Source organism: Podarcis filfolensis (genome assembly GCF_964270895.1).
Source record: "Podarcis filfolensis genome assembly, chromosome: 6".
In the NCBI taxonomy this organism is placed as follows: domain Eukaryota; kingdom Metazoa; phylum Chordata; class Lepidosauria; order Squamata; family Lacertidae; genus Podarcis; species Podarcis filfolensis.
In genome coordinates, this window is record NC_139609.1 from 57,382,770 (window position 1) to 57,405,789 (window position 23,020).

General features: G+C 42.5%; 1 protein-coding gene across 1 annotated transcript in view; it reads right to left on the minus strand.

Moving 5' to 3' along the window:
* The window catches only part of FMOD (fibromodulin), an 80,194-nt gene extending 60,623 nt beyond the window's left edge, over positions 1-19,571 (minus strand). Inside the window, exon 1 of the mRNA XM_083618056.1 lies at positions 19,427-19,571. Within this exon, the coding sequence (XP_083474182.1) occupies positions 19,427-19,429 (3 nt within the window). The 5' untranslated portion in view covers positions 19,430-19,571. The remainder of the gene's footprint in view (positions 1-19,426) is intronic.
* Between the last annotated feature and the right edge of the window lie 3,449 nt (positions 19,572-23,020).

A 23,020-nucleotide genomic window follows, 5' to 3' on the forward strand; every position in this document is an offset into this window, starting at 1 on the left:
CAGCCTAATCACATGTGTTTCCTGCAAGCAAATTATGTCCAATTGTTCCTTTTTTAATAAATGAAAAACCTTCTTCCTTTTTTCCGGGGAGTTTAGACCGTTGGTATTCCAACTTAGTAGTTGCAGAGACATGTTGAGATGGTGTTATTTTCCTCCTGTTGCTCCCAGAAGTGGCGTGTCTTTAGGATCTTTCAATTCCCCAGGTGCAGGTATTAGACTTGATGATCCCGATCCTGGATTGCTTGGCTCTTCAATCCCTTTCTGAAGGTCTTCTCCGTAGTCGTGCAAAAATTTGTCTTTATCTTCCACCGATTTGATTTTAACTTTTTTCCCTCTGAAGGTAAAGGAAATCCCTTGGGGGAATTCCCATCTGAAGATAATCCTGTTGCTTCTCAGAAGTTGCACCAGATCACCGTAATTCCCTCTGAGCTCCAACAAATGCTTAGGAATATCCTTATAAATTTCCAACCTTGATTCTTGGATCTCTAATGGCGTCTTAAAGTGCGCACTCAGGATTTTGTCTCTTTCCTCCCTCGTTCTGAGGGAGATTAGACAGTCTCTCGACTTAATCTTCCTCCCTCCCTTTCCCAGTCTGAATGCGCTCACAATTTTAAAGTCCTTTTCTTCTTCCATGGGCCAAGATTGTGTAAATTCCTTCGTGAGGTACTCAGTTAGATTTTCGTTGTCAATTTCCGGTACAGATCTGATCCTTAAATTGATTTCCTTATTTTTCAGTTCAATCATAGACAGCAGTGCCTGGTGTTCTCCTATCTGTTTGCGCATAGGTTTGATTTCTCCCTGAACTTCTTCAACTTTCTGCTTTGCCTCTTCAGCAATTTTACGGTTTGCGGTAGTGTCTTCCACCAACTTTCCAATAGTTTGTGCATTTAAGTTTACTTGTTGAGTCAAATTATTAATGCTTGCGGTGTTTTGGTCTATCTTGTCTGACTGGTCAGAGACTTGTTTACTTAAACCTTCCAACTTTTCAAATATTTTATTTAACACTGAAGTAAAGTCCCCACCTGAGGCCATTCCTTCCGGCCTAGGTTGTTCTATATCTTCCACTTGTGCCACAGGGATTGTGGGGACAGAGGATCTGCGCAGCTGAGAAGTTAAAGTAGTTTGCAGTGTTTTGGCTTTGGCTGATCTTGTCCTTCCGCTCATAACCCTTCTTATCTATGCGTCAAGGTCGTTCTCACAGTCTGTCTTTCTCATGGAAATCCCCAAATCAACAGATGGAAAATTCCCCCAGTAGGTTGCCAAACCAAATTATTCCACTAGAGGGATACTGTAGTCAGGAAAACTCAGAAATGTCGCAGTTCATAAAAGTTAAAAGTTCCCTCTAGACGTTAAACAATATCCAATTTATAAAAGACCTTCAGACTCCTCTTAAATTCCTTAAATTTCCACAGAGTTACTCTTTGGCAAAGATAAGTTGTCTCAGCAGAGTGCGAGATATAAAGTAACAGTTCCAAAGTAGCCTTCAAATTCCAAACCCTGGCAGCTCAGTAGCCAGGGATTCAATGTTCTACGGTCCCGAAGTTCAAAGGAATCGGCTGGAAAAAGCTGATTTTTTTCACCCTCCTCCCCTCAATAAAATTGAGAGGGGGTCTTCAAAGCTTGATGTGAGAGTTTGCAACTTATTTATCCCAAAGTCTGGGGCTTGGGTTTTTAAAGAGTCTTTGCTTTGTTCTTGAAACAAAACCCGGGAGACGGACTTCCTGGTTGCGTCTCCCGCTTGTGTGCCAAATTCTTAAATTTGTCTTCATAAATCAAATAAAGTCCCCCACTTACGGGTTGAAGTTTATAGCCGAATAGTCCCAGGAAAAGGGTCAGCGCTCACCGGCAGCAGCTTAGCGGCATCACTCCGCAAAAAGAGCGATCGACTCACAACGCCGCGCCACCCCCGACACGATCCGGAGCTCCTTACGGGGTCCCTTCACGTAGCGGAGGAGCGCTACAGGCGCCCGCCGAGTCCCACGACCACAGGCTATCCCCACCTGTGGGTTTCTAGCAGGGGTCTCCGCTTTGCCGTAGCGGACGACCCGTTTCTGCGGAGCTTCCCCTTCACGAGTGGAAGGAGACCGCCATTACCGTTCGCGCCGCCCCCGGAAGATTATGTTGGTATTTGATAGATCTTTATGATGGACCTTAAGAATCAGTCCTATGTTAATATAGTCCTCACAAATTATGAATTCATATGGCAGTCGTTTTGACTAGTATTTTTCCCATTTGTTTTCCTCACCCAGGACTTACCTCATTTGTCTATTTCCCCTCTAACTCTTCCTAACAATTTGATGTTAATGCTCTTTCACTGATTTACACACACACACAATTGTAAAATCTCTATGCTGCTGTTTTTCTTTTGTATACCTACAATGACCATGATGTGTATTTTGTTGTTTTTCTGTTTTTCTTTTCTTCCTTTTTTAAAAAGATGTACACCCATTGATTTAAAAACAAACAGTTAAAATTAATTTTGTTTTGTTTTAATTAAAAGTTGAGATTAACATGTTGCTAAGAATACTCTGCATCGACTACAGTGGTGCCCCGCAAGACGAATGCCTCACAAGACGAAAAACGCGCAAGACGAAAGGGTTTTTCGGTTTTTGCGTTGCTTCGCAAGACGATTTTCCCTATGGGCTTGCTTCGCAAGATGAAAATGCCTTGCGAGTTGGTTCACTTTTTTCTTAAAGCCGCTTGAAGAGGCACAGTTGCAACGGACCGTGCTTCGCAAGACGAAAAACATCGCAAGACGAAAAGACTCGCGGAACGAATTAATTTCGTCTTGCGAGGCACCACTGTATTTAGAACTTACAACTTTTCAATTTTCATGCTTTATATCTGCTTCATCTTAACCTATCTGTAACCCCAAATGAAACACTTTAATCTGGACCCACTGGGTTGCTTTGTGGTGACTAGATAAGCCAAGTGGCATTGTGTCTCCTCTTCATTTCATGCCACTGATGGGTGGAGGGAATCCCAGAGATCCTGCTAAGGTGCCATATCCAGCATAGACTAGAGGGAACAGGATGGATCTCAAATTTCCCAAGCCATGGAAACAGTGGAAAATGCTATAGTTTGGTGCCTAAATAAAATCCAAATCCTTCAGCAACATCTGACTCTGATTTTGGATACGGAGCAGTTGAAAATCTTTCGCAGAGGAACTGAGGCAATAAATCCAGGAACAGGACTGGGTCACAGCTTACACATTGATCAAAAGGATTATGCTGGGATTTGATCAGAGTCTAGATTTCAGCAACACTGCCTTTGATTTTATGCCAGATGCATGATCATCTCTCAGTCATTCCCAGTTTCCTTTTCCGCTCTTATTTTCATCTGGCTCAAAGCCATTTCCTGCTCTGTTCACTGGTCTTGGCCATACTTCTCCCTTCACTCTCATAGCATAGCTGGGTGTGACACCATGGGACTAAGCGCTGATGAAGAAAGAAACTTGTAAAGGAGATCAAATGACCCACTGAAAAAAGATCCCTAATATAACAGAGGGGGAAAACAAACAGCAGGCATGAATTGGGCATGAGGCAGTGTTGGGATCAACAGTAGCGTAGCTCCAAAGTGGGAGGTAGGCTTGATAGATGAATGGACTTCTGAAAAGGCCAGCTTTTCTCTTTGTATGTCAGTAAAAGCTTATACATGTCTACTTGAAAGTAAGCTCTGCTTAGTTGAGTGGCGCTTACTCCCAGGTAAATGGGTATAGGATCAGTGGTGGACCTTGGGCTTTCAAATCTCAGCAGCAACCTGTGTGACTCTAAAATTCAGTGCCTCCCACCTCTCGTCTTCCATTCTACATCATTGCTGCAGCATCCTCTTGGCTAGGCGCCTAGTGTGAGTGAACTGGTTGTGCTCCCCTAAGTATGCCTCTGATGGGATTGCAGCGTTAGTTATATACGTTGGTAGGGCAATACAGATCCATGCAGCTCTAGATCTGATCTAGATTTGGATCTGACCATGGGGGGGTTGGGGGTTGGGCTCCTCGAACAGCAGTCCTCACTGCCATATGGTGGGGACTTCCAAAAAAAGATTTCGGGACATGGTTGAGGAGCGCTCTTTCCGAAACAGTGGAGAAGACAATTTTGGCACACCCAAAAAATTTTTTGGGAGCCCAGCTGTGGAGATGAACATAATCAATGTCTTGAAACACAGTTTGACAAGACACTGTCCTGTCACACTCTTCTGCAAGAAGTAACATTCTGGGGAATTTGCTTTCAGTGAAGAAATGCTGCAAACGAACGGGTTTGAAGCCTTAATTGCAGTCTAATCGCACAAACCGTTCAGATCCCAATAAGTCATGTGGTTAGAAATTAAGCTCTATAGCTCTCTCACCCCCTTTTATTCCTCTTTGTTTTCTTGTGGGTTTTTTTTTTTAAGGAATGCAGTAAATTCCTTCACTGCAGTGATGGAACTATTTGCGGTAAGCAGTTTTGCTGCCACATACACTAATTTTGCATTTTGTTAAGGAGCCACTTCCCTGCTGTAAAATAACTTTGCAACATGTACAGCCCATGAATACCTGTAACTGTGACAATATATTAATCATATTAAAGCACCATGTAATCTGACCAGACAGCACAGCACTCTGACCACTGATGGAAATTGACCTGCTTCAACAGGCAATTTTATCCTCAAAATGCTATGTAATAAATCATGGTGAGCTACTAAAAGTTCCATCACTTCCTTTGGACCAGAATGTAAACAGTCTGATACCCCCCTGTGAGGCTCTTCTGAACAAGACACCAAGGAGTCAGTAGAGTCTTCCTCCACTTGTGTGGAGAAGCAGCTTCCTAAGGCAGCAGAAGTGCTCAAGGTGGTGCTACTGTGGGTGATTCTGGGGGGTCAGGAGAACCCACAGCGCAGTGTGCACAGGTGGGAGGAGATTGTTCCATCTGGCAAGCAGAACTCCTATTATCATGTGGAACATTCAGTCACTGAATTTTACCATGGAACACTTCCATGTTCTACAGAGCAAACAGGGCCTTCAATAGAATTACCAGACCTGTCAGCAGGAAAAGTCCCCAGTGCTGTCTGGAAAGCAACTGGATCCATCAGGCTCTGAAGGTTGGTGGATTCAGTCTCTGCAGAGGGTGGAAGTCACTGTCAACCTAAATCTTAATGGGAGACGCTTTGACCATGACAAGGAAATGCTGGTAAGATCCTCCACCTTCCTCCTGACCCCTTGATAAATTGCCATGCCATATGTAATCTACAGACTTACTTGTCATGCAGTTTGTACTACCTAGAGTAATCTACGATATACCTCTTTTTTCTTTTTCTTTTAGCAATAGCAGGTTGTGCACTGAATGGTGATTAAGTGTTTGTGTATGCACATTTATATGCTTCTGCATATAAATAGAGATAAGAGCCTTCTATTATCAATACCCACTCAGAAATTTAATTTCCAGAGATCCTGGGGAGGGAGCCAAACACTGCAGAATGGCAACTATAGCAACTCATACTAACAAAATTCCAAGATGTTATCTCCAACAGGCAAAAATAAGGATGAAAGAGAGGCAGCAATTTACCAGGGACAGCTACCAGAAAATAGGGATGCTTGGACAGTGTGCTCAGGGTGTAAAGGTTTGTTTTGTAAATCTGGGTGAAAGATCATAGGGACATCAGAAGAATCTGCTGGATCAGGCCATCAAACCAGCATTCTGGACTCACAGTGGCCAACCAGATGCCTGTGGGACACCTGCAAATACATGGGTCATGGGTAAAGTGCAAACTGTGTATGCAGAAGGTCCTAGGTTCAGATCCTGGTATGGTCAGCTAAGAGTCCCAAGTGGAAGGGCTGGAAAGACTGGTCTGACAGCTACCAGAATAGACAAAGATAGATCTGGCTTAGTGTGGGATATTTAAATGCAGTCAACCCAAAAATTTATGTTTTGCTAGATAGGCACATGATAGGAGGTGAAGCTCACAGTGTTTTCATGTGAGATTGCTAGAGAGGACTCTGTGAAAGACACTCCCACTGTGCCAAATGTCTTGCCAAATGTCTTGGTTTTCCTGGACATGCCCCTCTCCCACTGGCAAATCTGTCCTTTTTTTCGGTCTTCAAAATATGGCAACCCTATAATCTTCTACCTGTCTAGGCACACCCTTTTCCCACCTCTTTCACCTCTGCCAGCAATGTGAGAATATCTGCCACACCATTTTAAGCTAGACTTAAGTATGTCTTTGTAACTGAATTACCACTTCAAGCCTTCCTAAACAAAGCTGCTGTATCTGTTGCTCTTCAGCAAGTACTCAGAGTGAGGAAATATTATTTTGCCTTTTACAAGAGGGGAAATAACAGGAAAATACAGTCTGCCTTATATCATTCTAGATTACTTAAACTAAAAAGGCTAAAACTAACCTATCTAAGTTTCCCTTTAAGCTGCAAAAGGATGACACTCTGCTGAACACACAAACGTGGGGAAGGAAGGATAATATCTAACAAATATATCCTCTTCTGGCATCTATACACATCCCGTTGGTTGGATCAATAGTCTTGCTCAGTAAAAGGCATCTGTACTATTAGACAGTGGCCTCATTCACACATCATGGTTAACCATAGTGGGGACTGTGGTTTGTCACACTCCAAACAAACCACAACTTCTAGATGGTTTCCAGAGTTTGTTCTTGGCTTACTGAAAATGGTTTGAGCAAAACAAACCATGGCCCAATTAGAACATAGGGATAAATGCTTGTTTCTTCTGAGAGCTAGAGCAGTAAACAACTAACTATGGGTTACAATGAGTGTGAATTGGGCCAGTGTACTGCTAGCTTTCAGCTGTGTTTCCAGCTATTAAAGATTTTGCGCCTAATTGCCAGATTGGAATCATATGGCATCCTGATCCTGTTTCTGTGAGTCTGAATTGTCATCTTACAAATTGTTGTTGATAGTTGTTGTGTTAGCTGCCTTGGTTTACCCCCTCAGAAAGAAAAAGCAAGAGCGTAGTGGAAAATATAAACAAAATACCGCACTTTGTGTTCAGACTCATTAGCTTATCAGATTTCAGCCCAGTGATGCTCTCTGACTTTTGAGCTGATGAAATTTCTCAGAGGCTGTCTTCTCCCACCTCTGCTTTGCATAGATATATATGCACAGCTTGTCTGTTGAAATGAGGAACAGTGACCCTTCTCCCACCCACCAGGGAAAGTGACAATTTGAAATGTGGAGCATAATAAAGAGCACAACATTTTTCTCACAGATACAAATGGAAAATTGCTATAGATGATTTGCTGATATGTGCCAAGTATGTGTTTAGAAGCCAGAAATTCTGAGTCAATTTTAGTCACGGGAAGTTTTTCCTTAGCACAAGTCTATTCTCTAGTGTTGCATCATTTTAAAGGAATTGCTTCATCATTGTAAACTAAATATTCAGAGATGGCTGGTATTTAAAAACAGGGTGTTTGGTGTGTTTATGTGTTTAAATGCACAATAAGTTTAATAATAGAGTTCTTAAGCAAGAGTACACTCAAAAGTCTGTGTCTTAAACCAGGTTTATATTTTTACTTCTGAAGTCCGGGTTTTTGTACTATATCCCCAACCTACTTTAATCCACGTTCATTACCAAAAAAAGCGGCATGGTGGCCATGTCCATAAAAAGCACCAGAGTATGTATCTTTTTGGTACAGATTAGGAACTTGTGACCTTCTAGATGTTGTTGGTCTCCTGCTCCCATCTGCCCCAGCCAAGCATGCACACAAGCCAGTGTGGTGTAATGGTTAGCGTGTTTTACTAGGACTTGGGAGTGGAGACCAGTGTTCAAATCCCAACTCAGCCATGGGTGGCCTTGGGGCAGTCAACATCTCTCAGCCTAACTTAACTCACAGGGTTGCTGTGGGGATAAAATGGGGAGGAGGAGAACCATGCATGTTAGGTTGTGGGTGAACATATCAGATGACACAGCGATTCTTCAAACAGCTCTTGTTTATTCACAGGCCAGAACAGAACTGGGCTGAAGGGTTCAGCCAACCTGCTTATATAGAACTCAACTCCAAAGCAACAGTAACCACTTTCTGTAACTATCCAATCACTGAATGTCACTTTCAATTCCTTATTTGCATATGTGGACCTGAGTGAAAACTATCTACAGTATCCCCCTGCTGGCCCAGGGTGAGAACTTCAGTACATAACAATGCGCATCACCTTAAACTTCATGGAAGGAAAGGGGGTGTATAAATATAGATGATAGATAGATGATGATAGATGATGATAGATAGATGATAGATAGATAGATAGATAGATAGATAGATAGATAGATAGATGATAGATATAGATCCAACAACATCTGAAGAGCCACAGATTCCCCAGCCCAGCCTTAGACAGACTCATGCAGCTAAAAGGATAATACTTTATTGCACATTAGTAGGTGGCCTGTGTTACCAGCGGAGGGCTTTGATAATTCTCACCAGAATGATGCTTACTTATGTGTGTAACATAAGAGCAGTGTACATTTTTTAAAATGTTAAACAAAGCTTTCCCTTTTCTCATCCAGACCTCGATAGCTAGCATTTAGACAGTCTCATTTTGCAAAGCTGATAGATTTTGTAGGGTAGCAGAGCAGGCTTTGTGGGGGCCCTGACTTAACTCAGGACACTTTGCTGATATTGTAGTACAGCCAAAGGGAGGGATAAAATCACCCTGCCATGCCTCACTATTTGATCCCAGCACAGAGTGGTTGCCCACCCCTATTTTATAGTGCTCTTAAAGGTTTAGGAGCCTTTTGTGTCTCGCTTCGCTATTTGGAAACCATATAACTCTGATGAGCTCTTGTCATGGTTCTTGTCTATTCCACAACCAGTTCTGGTGTGAATCAGAGCAGCTGTTTTCTGTCTACACCAGATTGTCAAGAAAGGAGAGATTGTCAAGACAGGCATGCAGTTGCAGATGGTGATACAAAACCTCCTTATTTTCACCTTTCCGTGTTGAGGGGAGGGAGACTTGAGATACCAGTGATGGCAAAGCAGCTGCAGGAATTGTTCCTTATGTCTGGGACAGCTGGCCAGACAGCTGGATGGATAGGATTTTTCCAGGCCAGCCTCCTTAGTCTCTCTTTATGTGTTTTTATTTCCTATTAAACTCTCGCTGTCTCATTTCCTCTATGAAAAACAGAACTCTTTCACAAAGATAAACTTTCCAGGCCCAGTCTGCATCAACAGATAAACCATTTATTCAGCTTTTGTGCGTGGATACCCATAAACAGCCTCCTTCTCAATCCTTTGCTTTACCCCCACAATCCTCTCTCATAGTGTGTGCTTATCCAGATATTACAATGAATTATGGGCACCAGGGATGCTGAATCATACAATTGTGATTAAAGGCAAAGTCTTTTTTGGCTCCCAAAATGGTTTCTGTCTGCTTTATCAAGCCCAGACAAGTTTCCATTTTAGGGCACAGTGTTTAGAGTTTGGTCAGAGGGCAGACCTCTGATTGCTAACTGAGGAAAGGCTGCGAAACAGTAACTTCTAACTTGTTTGGAAGTCCCAGCAATGAATATAGCATATTCTCTGATGATTTTCCTTTGTGTATATCATATACCACTTATGAATCATGTACAGCCAGGCTGGACAAAATGTAGTCCATATTCCACTGGTGGACTGCAGGTCAGTGTCTAGTGGATTATTTAGCCCTTGCTGATTAGCTAAGATTCTCATAAATAATGCTAGACTATAGTGCGAATGGGGGACGGGGAATGGGGTAAAACCTCAGCGCCTAGGACTTGCCCATCGCATGGTCGGTGGTTCGAATCCCCGCGGCGGGGTGCGCTCCTGTTGTTCGGTCCCAGCGCCTGCCAACCTAGCAGTTCGAAAGCACCCCCGGGTGCAAGTAGATAAATAGGGACCGCTTACCAGCGGGAAGGTAAACGGCGTTCCGTGTGCTGTGCTGGCTCGCCAGATGCAGCTTGTCACGCTGGCCACGTGACCCGGAAGTGTCTGCGGACAGCGCTGGCTCCCGGCCTATAGAGTGAGATGAGCGCACAACCCTAGAGTCTGTCAAGACTGGCCCGTACGGGCAGGGGTACCTTTACCTTTTATAGTGCGAATTGTTTTAAACTCTTTTTAATGTTGTGTTTTCATTGCTGTAGCTGGCGCATGGACCTTGGAGATAAGGAGCTGGTAATAAGCTATTTTTAATTATTGTACTATTATTTTTTATCATATTTATATCCCACCTTATATTCTAGAATGTTCAAGGTAGCATATACGATTCTCCCCTCATTTTTCCTTACTACAGTCCTGTGAGGTAGTGAGACTAAGAGAGAGAGACCGACCTAAAGCTGTACAGTGGTACCTCAGGTTACATACATTTCAGGTTACATACACTTCAGGTTACAGACTCCACTAACCCAGAAATAGTGCTTCAGGTTAAGAACTTTGCTTCAGGATGAGAATAGAAATTGTGCTCCAGTGGCGCAGCGGCAGCAGCAGGAGACCCCATTAGCTAAAGTGGTGCTTCAGGTTAAGAAAAGTTTCAGGTTAAGAATGGACCTCCGGAACGAATTAAGTACTTAACCCAAGGTACCACTGTACAGTGAGCTTCATGGGGATTTGAACCTTGGTCTCTCAGGTCCTAGTCTGACACTAACCACTATACCACATTAGGTGGGCCTCACTCTGATCCCACATGGTTTTCCCTTCTGTTGCTAAGCAAAAGTGGAAACTCAGGTTCATCACACAGATTGTTTATTACAGAATAGGTCAGAGGGCTTGAATAGGCACACTTGGCTCCATATATTTAAAACATATAGAAAATAGGAACTGCAGTAGAAAAGCAAGAAGAAAAAGCAAGAGGAGAGGATAGGCTCTCCTTCCAGTGCTGTCTAGATTGGCTTTTGTGAGATGTGAGTGGTGGTCTAGGTTGCGGTCTAGCAACATCTGGATGATCATAAGTTGTTGATGGGTTCCATCAGCATGAGCCAGCATGACAAAGACTGTAGACTTGTTGGAAGGCAAGCCCAACAACATCTAGAAGGATGCCTCTTCACCATCTCTGCTCTAACAGATTTCTTTCCTGCTTGTAAACCCAGAGATGGAAGCTGCTTCTTTCCAACAAAAAAGGCAAGCCCTTTCCATGGCAACAGCTGTTCAGTTTTACTGAAAAGTTTATAGGATGCCCTTCTTAATACGGAGAGTGATATATGAGCTAACAGTTGCTATACTGGCTAGGACTGGGGTGAAAGTTTAATATGAGGGTTTTTTTGGAGGAGGGTTGGTCTTAGGTTCCCTAAATGCTGGGCCTCCTGTCCCACAGAGTTGCCTGAACTGGCCAGCCTCCAATCCCGCAGTAAAACTCTCCACAACAAATACAGCAGTGGCCTCAGGCAGCCGTGATTGGTGCTCCTGGAGTATGTTCTGGGAATACTTTTGACAGCTGGTTTTACTACCTTGGCAACAATTCTCGTTTGCCTCCTTCTTTCCTTCCAGTGCATTTCTTTTGAAAGCAAAAAATAAATAAATTCTCAAAATTAAAATATCTGGAGTCCTCAGACTTGGAGAGGCATTTATTTTCCATCTGTGTAATTCAGAAAAGATTTGTTATTGAATGTTGGAGCTTGAGAAGGTGAAAGGCTTGGCAGAATTATAAACTGCAGCCTAGTTCATTCCCCAAGCATGATGCAGGTCTCCCTATGGTCACACAGTGCAGAGTCAGCCAGTAGTGCTTTTCTCATGCTCCACCTTCTCTGCATGATGGGAAGCTCCAGATAGCCTTTAAATTATTTGAAAGCTTGTGTTTCCTATATCTGATCAGGAGTGTCCAGAAAATTCAGGCTGGATAAAACACAGGTGCCTTCCTCCTGAAATTGATGAGTCACCAAGAGTATTGTACTATAAATGCTCTGTTACAGGGCTGGGAAACCTGTGAACCTCCAGTTGTTGTTGGACTTCACCTCTCCTCATCTCTGAGCATTGGCCATGTCAAACAACACTGGTGGGAGCTGGAGTCCATTAACATCTGGAGGGCCACAGATGTCCATCTGTGCTCTATTATCACTTTATGGACACAATTCAGGTTATGACTAGATGTGACGGTGGCATGACTCATGGGACATTTGTATGATTTTTGGGTTGTTTTTTTTGCAGGTTTATAGCATTAACCCCAAAGATTTCCAGACCCTCCATTTCAAAGCCATTTCCCTCCATTAGTCGTTGCTTCTAGATAAGAAAGTATTGCACTGGCTGCTGAAAGAATTTCACTGCCTGTCATTTAGCCACTGGACTTAAGTTTCTACTTAAGTTTTGGTATATACGACTTTCGATCAGAATACCTGAAAGATCTCATCTCTTTTATACCCAATCAATCATTGTGCTCTACAGAGAAGAATCTCCTGCAGACACCATCTTACCAGAAGGCCTGTTCCACACAATGTAGGAATTGGGTCTTCAGTGTGGTGGCATCTGCCCTTTGGAATACCCTCCTCTTAAGCATTAGACTGTTATCTCTAGTGCCTACTGAAGACGTTCCTCTTCCACCAAGCCTTTTAAGCAGAGCTCTTTCCCAGCCTGCATCTGTACTGGAATTGTTTTTGAGATGTTTTCTGTTTATTGTTTTATTACTTGTTGTCTGCCATTCTGGGGCCCCTTTTGAAGGAAGGATGGGATATACGTACATTTAATTTAAAAAAAACTAAATAATGGTGCATGGGAGATGACTATGATAGCATGACATTTTGGATGATGCATGCTGGGTCCACGAGTGCCAGTGTCTGCAGTTCAGGTGGTCATGGGGCAAGTGCTGGAGTCTGTGGATTACCAGGGCTAGATGTGTAGAGAGAGCACATTCAACCCCCTGAAAAATACCCAAGGTGGAATGCAAAGGAGTGCTAAATGAATGACTCTATCAGCTCAATCACTTCTGCTTGCATGAGGGAATGATCTTGCCTCTCCTCTCCCCAAGCTCAGTTAGTAGAACATGAGACTCATTCATATATATATATATATATATATATATATATATATATATATATTCTATTTTACAATTTATAGTACTCATTTATACATCCTTAAGATGTCAATGACTTCCCTTCTTCTCTTTCCATGGTTCATTTTACGTATCATAAATCCCTGCATATTTTACAAAAACTATACCAATCAGTATTCCATTATTACATCCATCAAATCTTATTTACACTGTTGAATTTATCTTAATGCTGCCAGCATTTTCAGCTGTACACAATAAATTCCCATATATTCAATAAACATTTTCCAATCTTCTCTAAACGCATGTTCTTCTTGTTCTCGTATTCTATATGTTAAGTCTGCAAGCTGTATATATTCAGTCAACTTAAGTTGCCATTTTTCTTTGGTTGGGACCTCACTCGTTTTCCATTTTTGGGCTAACAAAACACGGGCCGCAGCAGTAGCATACATAAATAACCTTTTTTGATACCTGGGAATTTCAGTCTGAATCATCCCCAACAGAAAGGACTCTGTTTTTGTGGGGAAAGTACTTTTAAACATTTCCCTCCCATTCATTATGGATCATTTCCCAATATTCTTTTACCCTTTTACAAGTCCACCACATATGATAGAACGTTCCCTCTACCTCTTTGCATCTCCAGTACTTATCTGATTCAGTCTTATACATCTCAGCAAGCCTACTTGGAGTTAAATACCATCTGTAAATCATTTTCAAGTAGAACATGAGACTCTTAATGTCACAGTTGTGGGTTAAGCCCCACATTGGGCAAAAGATTCCTGCACTGAAAGAAGTTACACTAGATGAACCTTGTGGTCCCTTCCAACTCTACAATTCTATCATTCTATGTTCCGGGGGTTCTCCTGACCCCTTCCCCACAAGCCAATTTTAGGAGGCATGGAGTTGTGAAGGGAGAAAGAGGGAAACCCCACAGCACTAGCAAGCCTCATGCTGGCTCCTGTTAGCACAGCTCTTTAGTTGAATTCAGCCCATTATGTTTACACATACTATCCCATTTAGACATCTTTTTTGGCACAGACACCCCTGGTAACCATTTATTTCTTCATTTGCAGTCTTTTAGATGGAGGCAGTCTCCTACCTTTTGGGGGAAAGGATTATAGAGAGTTTATTTCTAGAGCACTAAGCACAGTTTGGGGCCAGTAAAGACTTTCAGGACCATATTGAGGAGAAGGCATGTCAGCGCTTAAACAGTCTCCCTTGCTAAGGCAGTAGTTACTTACATGCTGTAAAATGCAGCAGTTCCAAGCAGAATATACCCCCAAAGCTGCTGTTTCTGTGAATTCCAACAGCAGGACCTTAACGAAATGGTGTGTGTGTGTGTGTCATTATTTAAGGCAACAGCAAGCACAAGGAAGACAATTCAAGCAAGAGGGATCTCTTGATCTTTCCTACCCGTCTCTAAGGAAACACAGAGAAAAGCAAAGAGCGAAATGCAAACCTGTGTCTGAACTATTCTCTTTAGTCATTATTAACCTCTGCTTTGTTAAATTCAAAGAAATGTCAATAACAGCAAAGAGGGCCTCTGGAGCTGTGCTACAAAGGTGCCCCGTGTGCTCCATTTGCTCTGTGGCTGAGACAGGATCTCCTTAGAAATGCTCCTGCTAAATCACTACTGACATGTTAATTCAAACAGAGAGAATGACCCCCTCCAACCCTGAGTGGGAATACTGTACTGAAAAAGCTATTAAAATGGCTGAACTGGAGGTGTGGCTGATTCATACTATTCCATCCTCCACCCCATCACCTGAACACAACATGTCCTGGCTGAGTTTATAGTGCCTCTTGCTGGAAGCTGGAAGAGGATAAAGCGTCCCTTTAAACAGATGCCTTGTGTTTTGTCAAAGAGGTGTTTTCTGTTATTTAAAATACCCTTATAAATTTTTGATTTGATTGGGCTTTAAGACTGGGAAGCCATGCAAAAGCTCTGCCTTTGAGATGAATTCCTGCTGGTGTGGAAATTGATGTTATCCTGCGGATTGGAAACACAAGCTGAGAGGCACAGGATGCAGCAGTAGATGAAACTTATGCGAGCCAAGTTTAGCGGGCTGGGATGGGTGGATATTTAGGTATGGTCTCAATTAACATTTTTTATGAATGGCTCTGGAGCTTGACATTCTTTCTTTTCACAGATGAATTGAGGTTGGGGTTGGAAAAGACCGACAAATAACAAATTAGAGCCAGAATAAGAACACTGAAACTGTGGATAGCTTTGTTATGGTTCGTATTTGGGATGAGGGGCTGGGGAACAGTGTCTTGCACACTTTCATCCAGATCTCGCCTGGCCACCACTGAACTCATACAGTTGCATGTCCGATACTTCCCTGAGCTGTGGGGTTTTGGGGGGCAGTGCTACTTGGGCATGCTTTCCTTGAAATAAGAGTGCACTTTTTTTTGGTAATTTTTGTTTTATGCACATGTGGGCTCTCCTTCCTTGGAGGTTTTTAAGCAGAGGTTGAATAGCCATCAGTCATGGATGCTTTAGCTGTGATTGTAGCTGATAATATCTGCCCGCCTCAACAGATATTACGTAGAAAGCTATGTAGAAAGCAACAGCAGCACAAGATGAAATGCCAGTTGCACTTTTCTTTTAATGACTCAAAAGAAATATTATAAACACCCAAAATAAATAATGGTAAAATAATCTCAGCTGGAAGAACGTGATTACTCTTGATCTGGGTCACTTAAGTCTGAAGTTCAGTCCAGTGGCTGAAAGATTAAAGATCACTGGGCTGGTTATAGTTTTCTTTGTAAACAAGTTTCTCGGAGAGGATCATAAAGACCCATGTGGGTTTAATAATTAGTGTTTCATTAAATTACCTAATGAAATGCTTTTTAATTGGTGGCAAGGGACTATTTTTGGCTGCCTCAGCAGTGGTATATTGCTTTAGTCGGAGAAGATTATTACAAAACATTTATTTTGGAGACAATCAGCCAGCAAGCATTTACTCAGCACGTGAAATTTTAATAAATATGGTTATACTAATAACTAGCACAATCAATACAGAAATAACTTGCCAAGGTTGTTTTTGTTTGGAACCTTCCTCTTGAAAGGTTAACAGCACAATACATGTCTAATTAGAATTAGAAATGATTTACTCTCAAGTGATTGCAGCCTAGCAATGCAATCCTATGTATGTCTACAGGCGTAGTCCCCATTTCATTCACTAGGACATATTATTAGGTAGCATGGATAGTAATGCAGGTTAGTCATCATGGAAACCGTAGCCCACAACATGTAGTCAAGTTGCTGGTCAAGGTCAGCAAGAAGCAAACTAGACACAGGACACTTTAGTATTACCATTTCCCCACAATAAAGGAACAGAGATCACTCAGTGCATTACTTCAGGGTATGTAGTTATTGGACAGTAATCAAAACATTAAGTCATTGCACCATCCATTCATTGCATGTGCTCAAATGAGTGTTGTATCTATGAATACAGCAAAGGAGACGCTACATGGCCTGTTCATATTACTTCATATGAAAGCACTGTCAGAAAGTGGGAAGGACTTGATTCTTTAACGACCTATAAAGCAATTGCAGAGGAGATGATCTAGAGGAGATAATCTAAACCTTTGCAACGTACTTGGATCAAATGAACTCACTATCTCAAGCTCCTATCAATCATAACAGAATGAAGAAGGAAATCAAAGATGAGATGAACCGGAGGAAATTTTGTTACGTTTTGTTATTATAAAAGTAGTTCAATATATCCAAAAATGCAATGGGCTTTCCAACAATTAAGATTAATAATTTAAATAAAGTATATAAAAAAGCAGAAATACAAGTAATTACGTCATCTGTGTTGCAGTAAGAATGGATGAGATTTGTATGGTGCTTGTGATATTCTTTATATTTCTTTATATCATATTAAATAAAGGAGGGAAAGAGAAGGAGGGAAGAAATCTACATTTATTGTCATGATTACTGTAGTTGTCAATGTGCTTGGCATTCATTTTGCACACCTACTCACTGCTATTGTTCAGTCTTTGAGTTGTATTCAGCATAGCACCAAGGAGATTTCTGCTTGCCTGGTGGAATTATCTCCATCCCTCCTCCACTATGCAGGGGGTTCTCCCAACCCTAGAGGGGCAGGGGCACAAGGGGGAGGGCAACATGGAAAGTCCTGTTGCCCTAACAGGCATCTTTGCACTGGCTTCTGCTCTGATAACAATTTAGTTGAAAAAGAGCCCTCCTTAGCTCCTGGACTTGGCAATGTCATGTGTCAATGAGTCCGATGAACCACCAGGGTATTGAGTCAGCAACCTTTTCCTTTTAGGGATGTGTGTGACCTTTGAATTTCCATTGAAAAATATCCATGTTGTTTGTGTGTGAGCTAGTGCTGGCTGCCCATCACATTGCAAGGACCTCACAGCCCCTGTTTCATCCACTGCAGAAACTGCTAATCTGGCCAAAAGACAGATTTCCAACAAGTGGCACCAGCTGTCATTTCTGGCACAGCCTTCATTCTTTAATGGAAGATGGTGGTCATTAGGATTAGTGCCAGGGGTTGTGGACTAACTGTATATGAATGAATCTAGAAGAAGAGGATTACTTTCCTTTTCCAGTCTGCCTTAATGTCAGTGGTGAATAAACAGTATCTGAAGAATGTGTGGGAGATAAGAACAGCTGTGGGTTGGGTGGTGTACAGATGGGTTGTTTTTCTTCTTGAGCAATAAGGACAATTCCCTCTTCAGTCATGACCCAGCACTGATAACTGTGGAGCTTCACTGAATGTGGGGATCCAGTTTGCTGTGTTTACCTCACTGCAGCCTCTACCCTTAGTACCACAAAATTCCAAGGAGACGTGAAATTGACTACACCAGGGCACAGTTTTGGAGGCAGCTGAAGGAACACATGGGGAGGAAAGAAACACAAGGCCTTTGAGTAAAGAACTATCTCATATTTCCACAGTAGGATCACAGAAGTTGGATTCTTTCCAGCATTGACTCTGGTTCTGTGAAACACACAGCTAATTAATATCATGCTCTGCCCCCTTTCCCACCATAGATAACTTTACAGAGGATAAAGTGAGCTCTCATGTTTTAAGCAGATGGGGGCTCTCTTTCCTCCACACTAGCAGAAAAGCTCCAGCTCTTGGAATGGTGGAAAGCTAACTGTGGGGAATGGAAAATAGCACTGTCTGAAAGAATCCTATGTATCGTCCCCAAGAAGCTATTGAACTACATCAGAAGATGTCAGAGAGAAGTCCAACAGAGAAATACATCAGCTCAGTCTCTTTGGGTTGAGGATCTCTCCATCATTTCTACTTAGCATTAAGAGGGTGCTTACCTAGGAGTGTGTACCAAACAGAGTGCTTTGGAAAGCAGCCTTTCTCAGAGGCTGACTAATTTGGCTCCTGGGTGGAATCTACACACATATAAAAAAACGCTGTGAAAATGGTTTTTTTAACACTTTGAAAAATACATTGAATTTTACATAGCTCACTGTTGCCATCTAGTGTCACATTTGTATATTGCACTTTACAACACATTTAAAACGTTTTATTTGCAGCTGTGTAGCTGAGTCCCTAGACTGAGGACTGGAACACTCTGTATGGCCTTCAGGACTCACCCCAGGCCACACACCTCACCAGCACTGCTCCACACCCTCCTGAATTGTGATAATCACTTTCACTTGACTGATGGAGGATGGAGAGGTGTGTATAGTCACATGTATCCTTTTTCAGACTTACTGGCTTTGGAAAGCTTTAAAAACCCTGGGAAACGGTTTTGGGTACTGATTTTTCCAGAGACTTCTGGAACTCCTTCAGCCCTATGAATACCAGATGCATCATGTTTGAGCTATGACTTCCATAACTCTAGTGAATGCTCACAGTAATAGCTCTCATCAAAGGCTCTGTGTGGTTGCATGAAGTTGCTGGCAAGCCAACCAATATAATCATCACCTTGAAAAAAATATTCAGTGTGAAAAAGCTTCTGTTCTACAAATGTGTTCTGTGTCCTTCATCCAAGCATGGGATTCTATGGCAGACCTCCTCCTGCCACAAAGTAAGGTGTGAGCAGGAATAAGGGATGGCACTCTGTCAAACATGTGTTAAAGCTACCTTGCTATATGACACCCAATATATAGGTTGCAATGCCTTTTCCCTTCACAATCTGTGCAGTTACAGTGGGAGTGATGTAATGGATTAGTTCTCCCTGCATTCACTACTCCAGTTTGACACCCCCCAAACAGTATCTTGCAGTAGAGGGTTCTATCAATCTGGCAAGGAAACAGAAGCAGGCTCACACCTTAATAAACCTGTTTTATTTGCCCCCACCTACAGGAGTTATACCGCATGGGACTGGAGATCATTTGATTTCTGCATCTGTGAGCAGGACAGGAGCTCATGAGATCCTTGGACATGCTGGTTGTACTTAAATGCCCCCATATTTCTGGTTTTTCCTTAGCATTCTTTTTACATACAGAAAGGCCCCAAGAAATATTGGAATGTATATAGTGGCTGAGCCAAATCTACTTACCATTTCTCAGGGACTTTTTCAGCTCTGTCAGAAAACACCTCTCTTTTTGAGCTCTGCACAACATCGCCATGACTAATCCAGAGAAGAGCAGAATGCAGGAGAAACAGTGGCAGTGAAAAAGGGCTTCAGCATTGCTGTTTTCAAATTTGGAATTGAAATGGGATATTCAGTACATAAGAAAAGGGTATTATGTAAGCTCCTTGCATTGATAAGATACTTTCCAGATAATCAAAATCAGAAGCAGAGGTCTGTAATGAGAATCAGATCCTGCTAATAGTTCATTCAGAAGTTATCTCTGGACCATAAAGAGTCTGCAGCCAAACACTCATGGCTAGACTCATCTCACTACATGATAAGTGGCTGCAGGAAGCTGAAGTCACAGCCTCAGTTATCATCCCAGGCATTTTCCCACCAGCAGCAGTTGAAAGACCAGAGTTATGTCACTGAGCAAGTATCATTGTACACATCAGCAGATAATATTTAGGTCTCTGCTTTCCATTCATTCCGTGAGCTATTCCCTGCATCTATCCAGCAACATCATTATTCCCACATGAGAGACAGAGAGCACTCACAACAACTGAGGCTATCAGAACAAGATACGGAAATCCCTCCCTTAAGACCATCCCAAAAGCTTTAAACACTTGACTGACAGAGTATACCAGTGGATTAGACAACCCATTAAATCACAGTAGATGTTAAGAATATGAAAAACATATCCACTAGCAATGAAGAATGCTGCAATAAGTACCACTCACATGTCAAAACACTCAGCAGGCTATGAAGTATCCCTCATAATTCAGGCTCTGGTGTTTGCTACACTTGAATTTTGAAGGCTTTCTTTTCAAGAGGCAGAGGACCCGATTTCTAATCCTGTGAATGGGCTGATCTTCTTTATTTACCCTAGTATTCTCATGAAGTACCCTATGTGCTTGGAGAATTGAGGACTAGCTGTCAGTCTGCAGAAAGATCCCTTTTTATGTAAATAAGCACAAACCCTCACTTGCTTTCCCACCACGCCATTGGGGGGCAATAATTTGGCATTGCTTTGTTGTGTTGCTACATTTAACATGTCATCCGAATTGTTATTAATTAATGTAAACATTTTATTTCTCACAGTGCGGCAGTGACAAGACATCCTTGGAGATGGCACATTTGGAAGGATTGCAAAAGGGGGTGGTTTTGCAGAAGGAATTGAGAAGACAACCCCCAGCACGATGAGTAGTCAGCATCGCAGCTTGGGAAACAGGAGAACATTTTAACAAACTAAAGGGATGGTGAATAAAAAGCCTAGCATCTTTTGAACTCATTCATCCAGACCACCATAGGTGCCTACAACCAGGCACCAGGCAATTATGAAAAAAATTACGAAAAACGTTTGTTACATGAATGTCTTTCTCCCTATTCTCTTCTAAAGGGTCACACTCTCTTTTTCAATGGTACATATTGCACACAACTATCCTTGCGCCATAAACTACCACTTCCAGGGCATTCTCAGTACGAAATATTGGAGCTACTGTTTTTTCAACCTCAAGATCTATTTTGAAACTTCGATCTCACTGGAGCATGAGTGATGGGCATTCAAGAGGGTGGTATTAGAGCACATGTTTGTTTGTTTAGTCATTTAGTCGTGTCCGACTCTTCGTGACCCCAAGGACCAGAGCACGCCAGGCACTCCTGTCTTCCACTGCCTCCCGCAGCTTGGTCAAACTCATGCTGGTAGCTTCAAGAACACTGTCCAACCATCTCATCCTCTGTCTTCCCCTTCTCCTTGTGCCCTCAATTTTTCCCAACATCAGGGTCTTTTCCAGGGAGTCTTCTCTTCTCATGAGGTAGCCAAAGTATTGGAGCCTCAGCTTCAGGATCTGTCCTTCCAGTGAGCACTCAGGGCTGATTTCCTTAAGAATGGATAGGTTTGATCTTCTTGCAGTCCATGGGACTCTCAAGAGTCTCCTCCAGCACCATAATTCAAAAGCATCAATTCTTCGGCAATCAGCCTTCTTTATGGTCGAGCTCTCACTTCCATACATCACTACTGGGAAAACCATAGCTTTAACTATATGGGCCTTTGTTGGCAAGGTGATGTCTCTGCTTCTGGTATTAGAGCACATACAATCACTTATACATGCTTCCTTAAATGGCCTTATTAGCCCTTGTTTTGAGTGGGCTTTGTGGTATAGCTCACTGGATTTGATCATAACCCAGAAGAGGTGTATCAAGCAGAGACCTTGGTTTTGAGTGGAAAGCACATTTTTCAGACTTACAATGTATGGCAAATAGACACATATGGTGATGGGGAAGCAGGATCTCAATGGGAGACCTCACTACTGAACCATGTGAATGCATTTAAAGGTCAGAACAGAGCAGGGTTTGCCCACAGGATGCTCTCCAGATGTTGCTGGACTCCAACTCTCATCAGACGCAGCCAGCATGGCCAATGGTCAGAGATGATGGGAGTTGGCTTCCTACATCATCTGGATGGCACCATGTTGGCTACCCCTGAAACAGAACTTACACAGATGTGTGCATAGGGCTTTGTCCCGACCTGCATATGGATGTGCAGAGGGGTGAAAAAATCCTGTTCCCCCTGCATGTGCATTCATTCACCAAAGCTGGAAGGTCTGAAAGGGGCTTAGTATGGCAGGCCGAGAGCTAATATGTGGGTGTGGAACACCAATCCTACTACAACAACTGATGGTGAAATTCGGTTTTATAAAGGTTTTAACTTCAGATAATTATTTGGATGATTTCATACTGGAGAAATGTGAAACCTAGCAAAATACTTCTTTTCTCTCTGTACTTAAAAGCGCCACAAAAGCAGCCGTGGATGTGTGGGTGGAGCAGAGTGTTCCAGCCTCCATAGCAAATGAGATTATCCGCTTGTAGTCCAGACCTCCCAAGCAGTCTCTGCAACACCACAAAGGCACACACAGAGAGAGAGTCTAACAAAGACTCTGACTCCCATGCCAGTGCAGAGTCGATCAGTGTGTGAGAGGAATTGGGGGAGCAGGGTGGAGTATCAGCAATGGAGAGAAAGCCCATTAAAATCCCCATCAAAGGAATTTTACTGTGTGTTTTCCTTAATGGTGACTTGCCAATACAATTCAGTCCAGTCAGTAGCAGTTTTTCTAAGTAGATTTCCTTGGGGCCATACTCTGAAAAACCTTGGACACGGATGCAATGAAGTGACAGAACCCAAGGTGCATGGGCTCTGCTAATAATATAAAGCACATTTAAAGTGCACACCTTCTCCCAGAGAATCCTGGGAACTTTAGTTTACCCCTCACAGAGCTACAGTTCCCAACGCTCTTAACAAACTACACTTTCCAGGATTCTTTTGAGGAAACTATGTGCTTTAAATGTGTGGTGCGGATGTGAACATAGGAAAAGCAGCACATAGAGTTAATCTAGTTCTCACCAACACAAGTTCAAGGATCTGAGACAGATGGATTTGCTTTCCATCTTTGCTGGGATCTGAGCAGATGGTTAACTATGGGTTTTTTTTTACCCAAATAAAAACAACAACAACAAAAATAATACTATAAGAAAGGGAGCAGCACCACTTTGGTATGAAATTACTTTGCCCTGCCTTGTTTT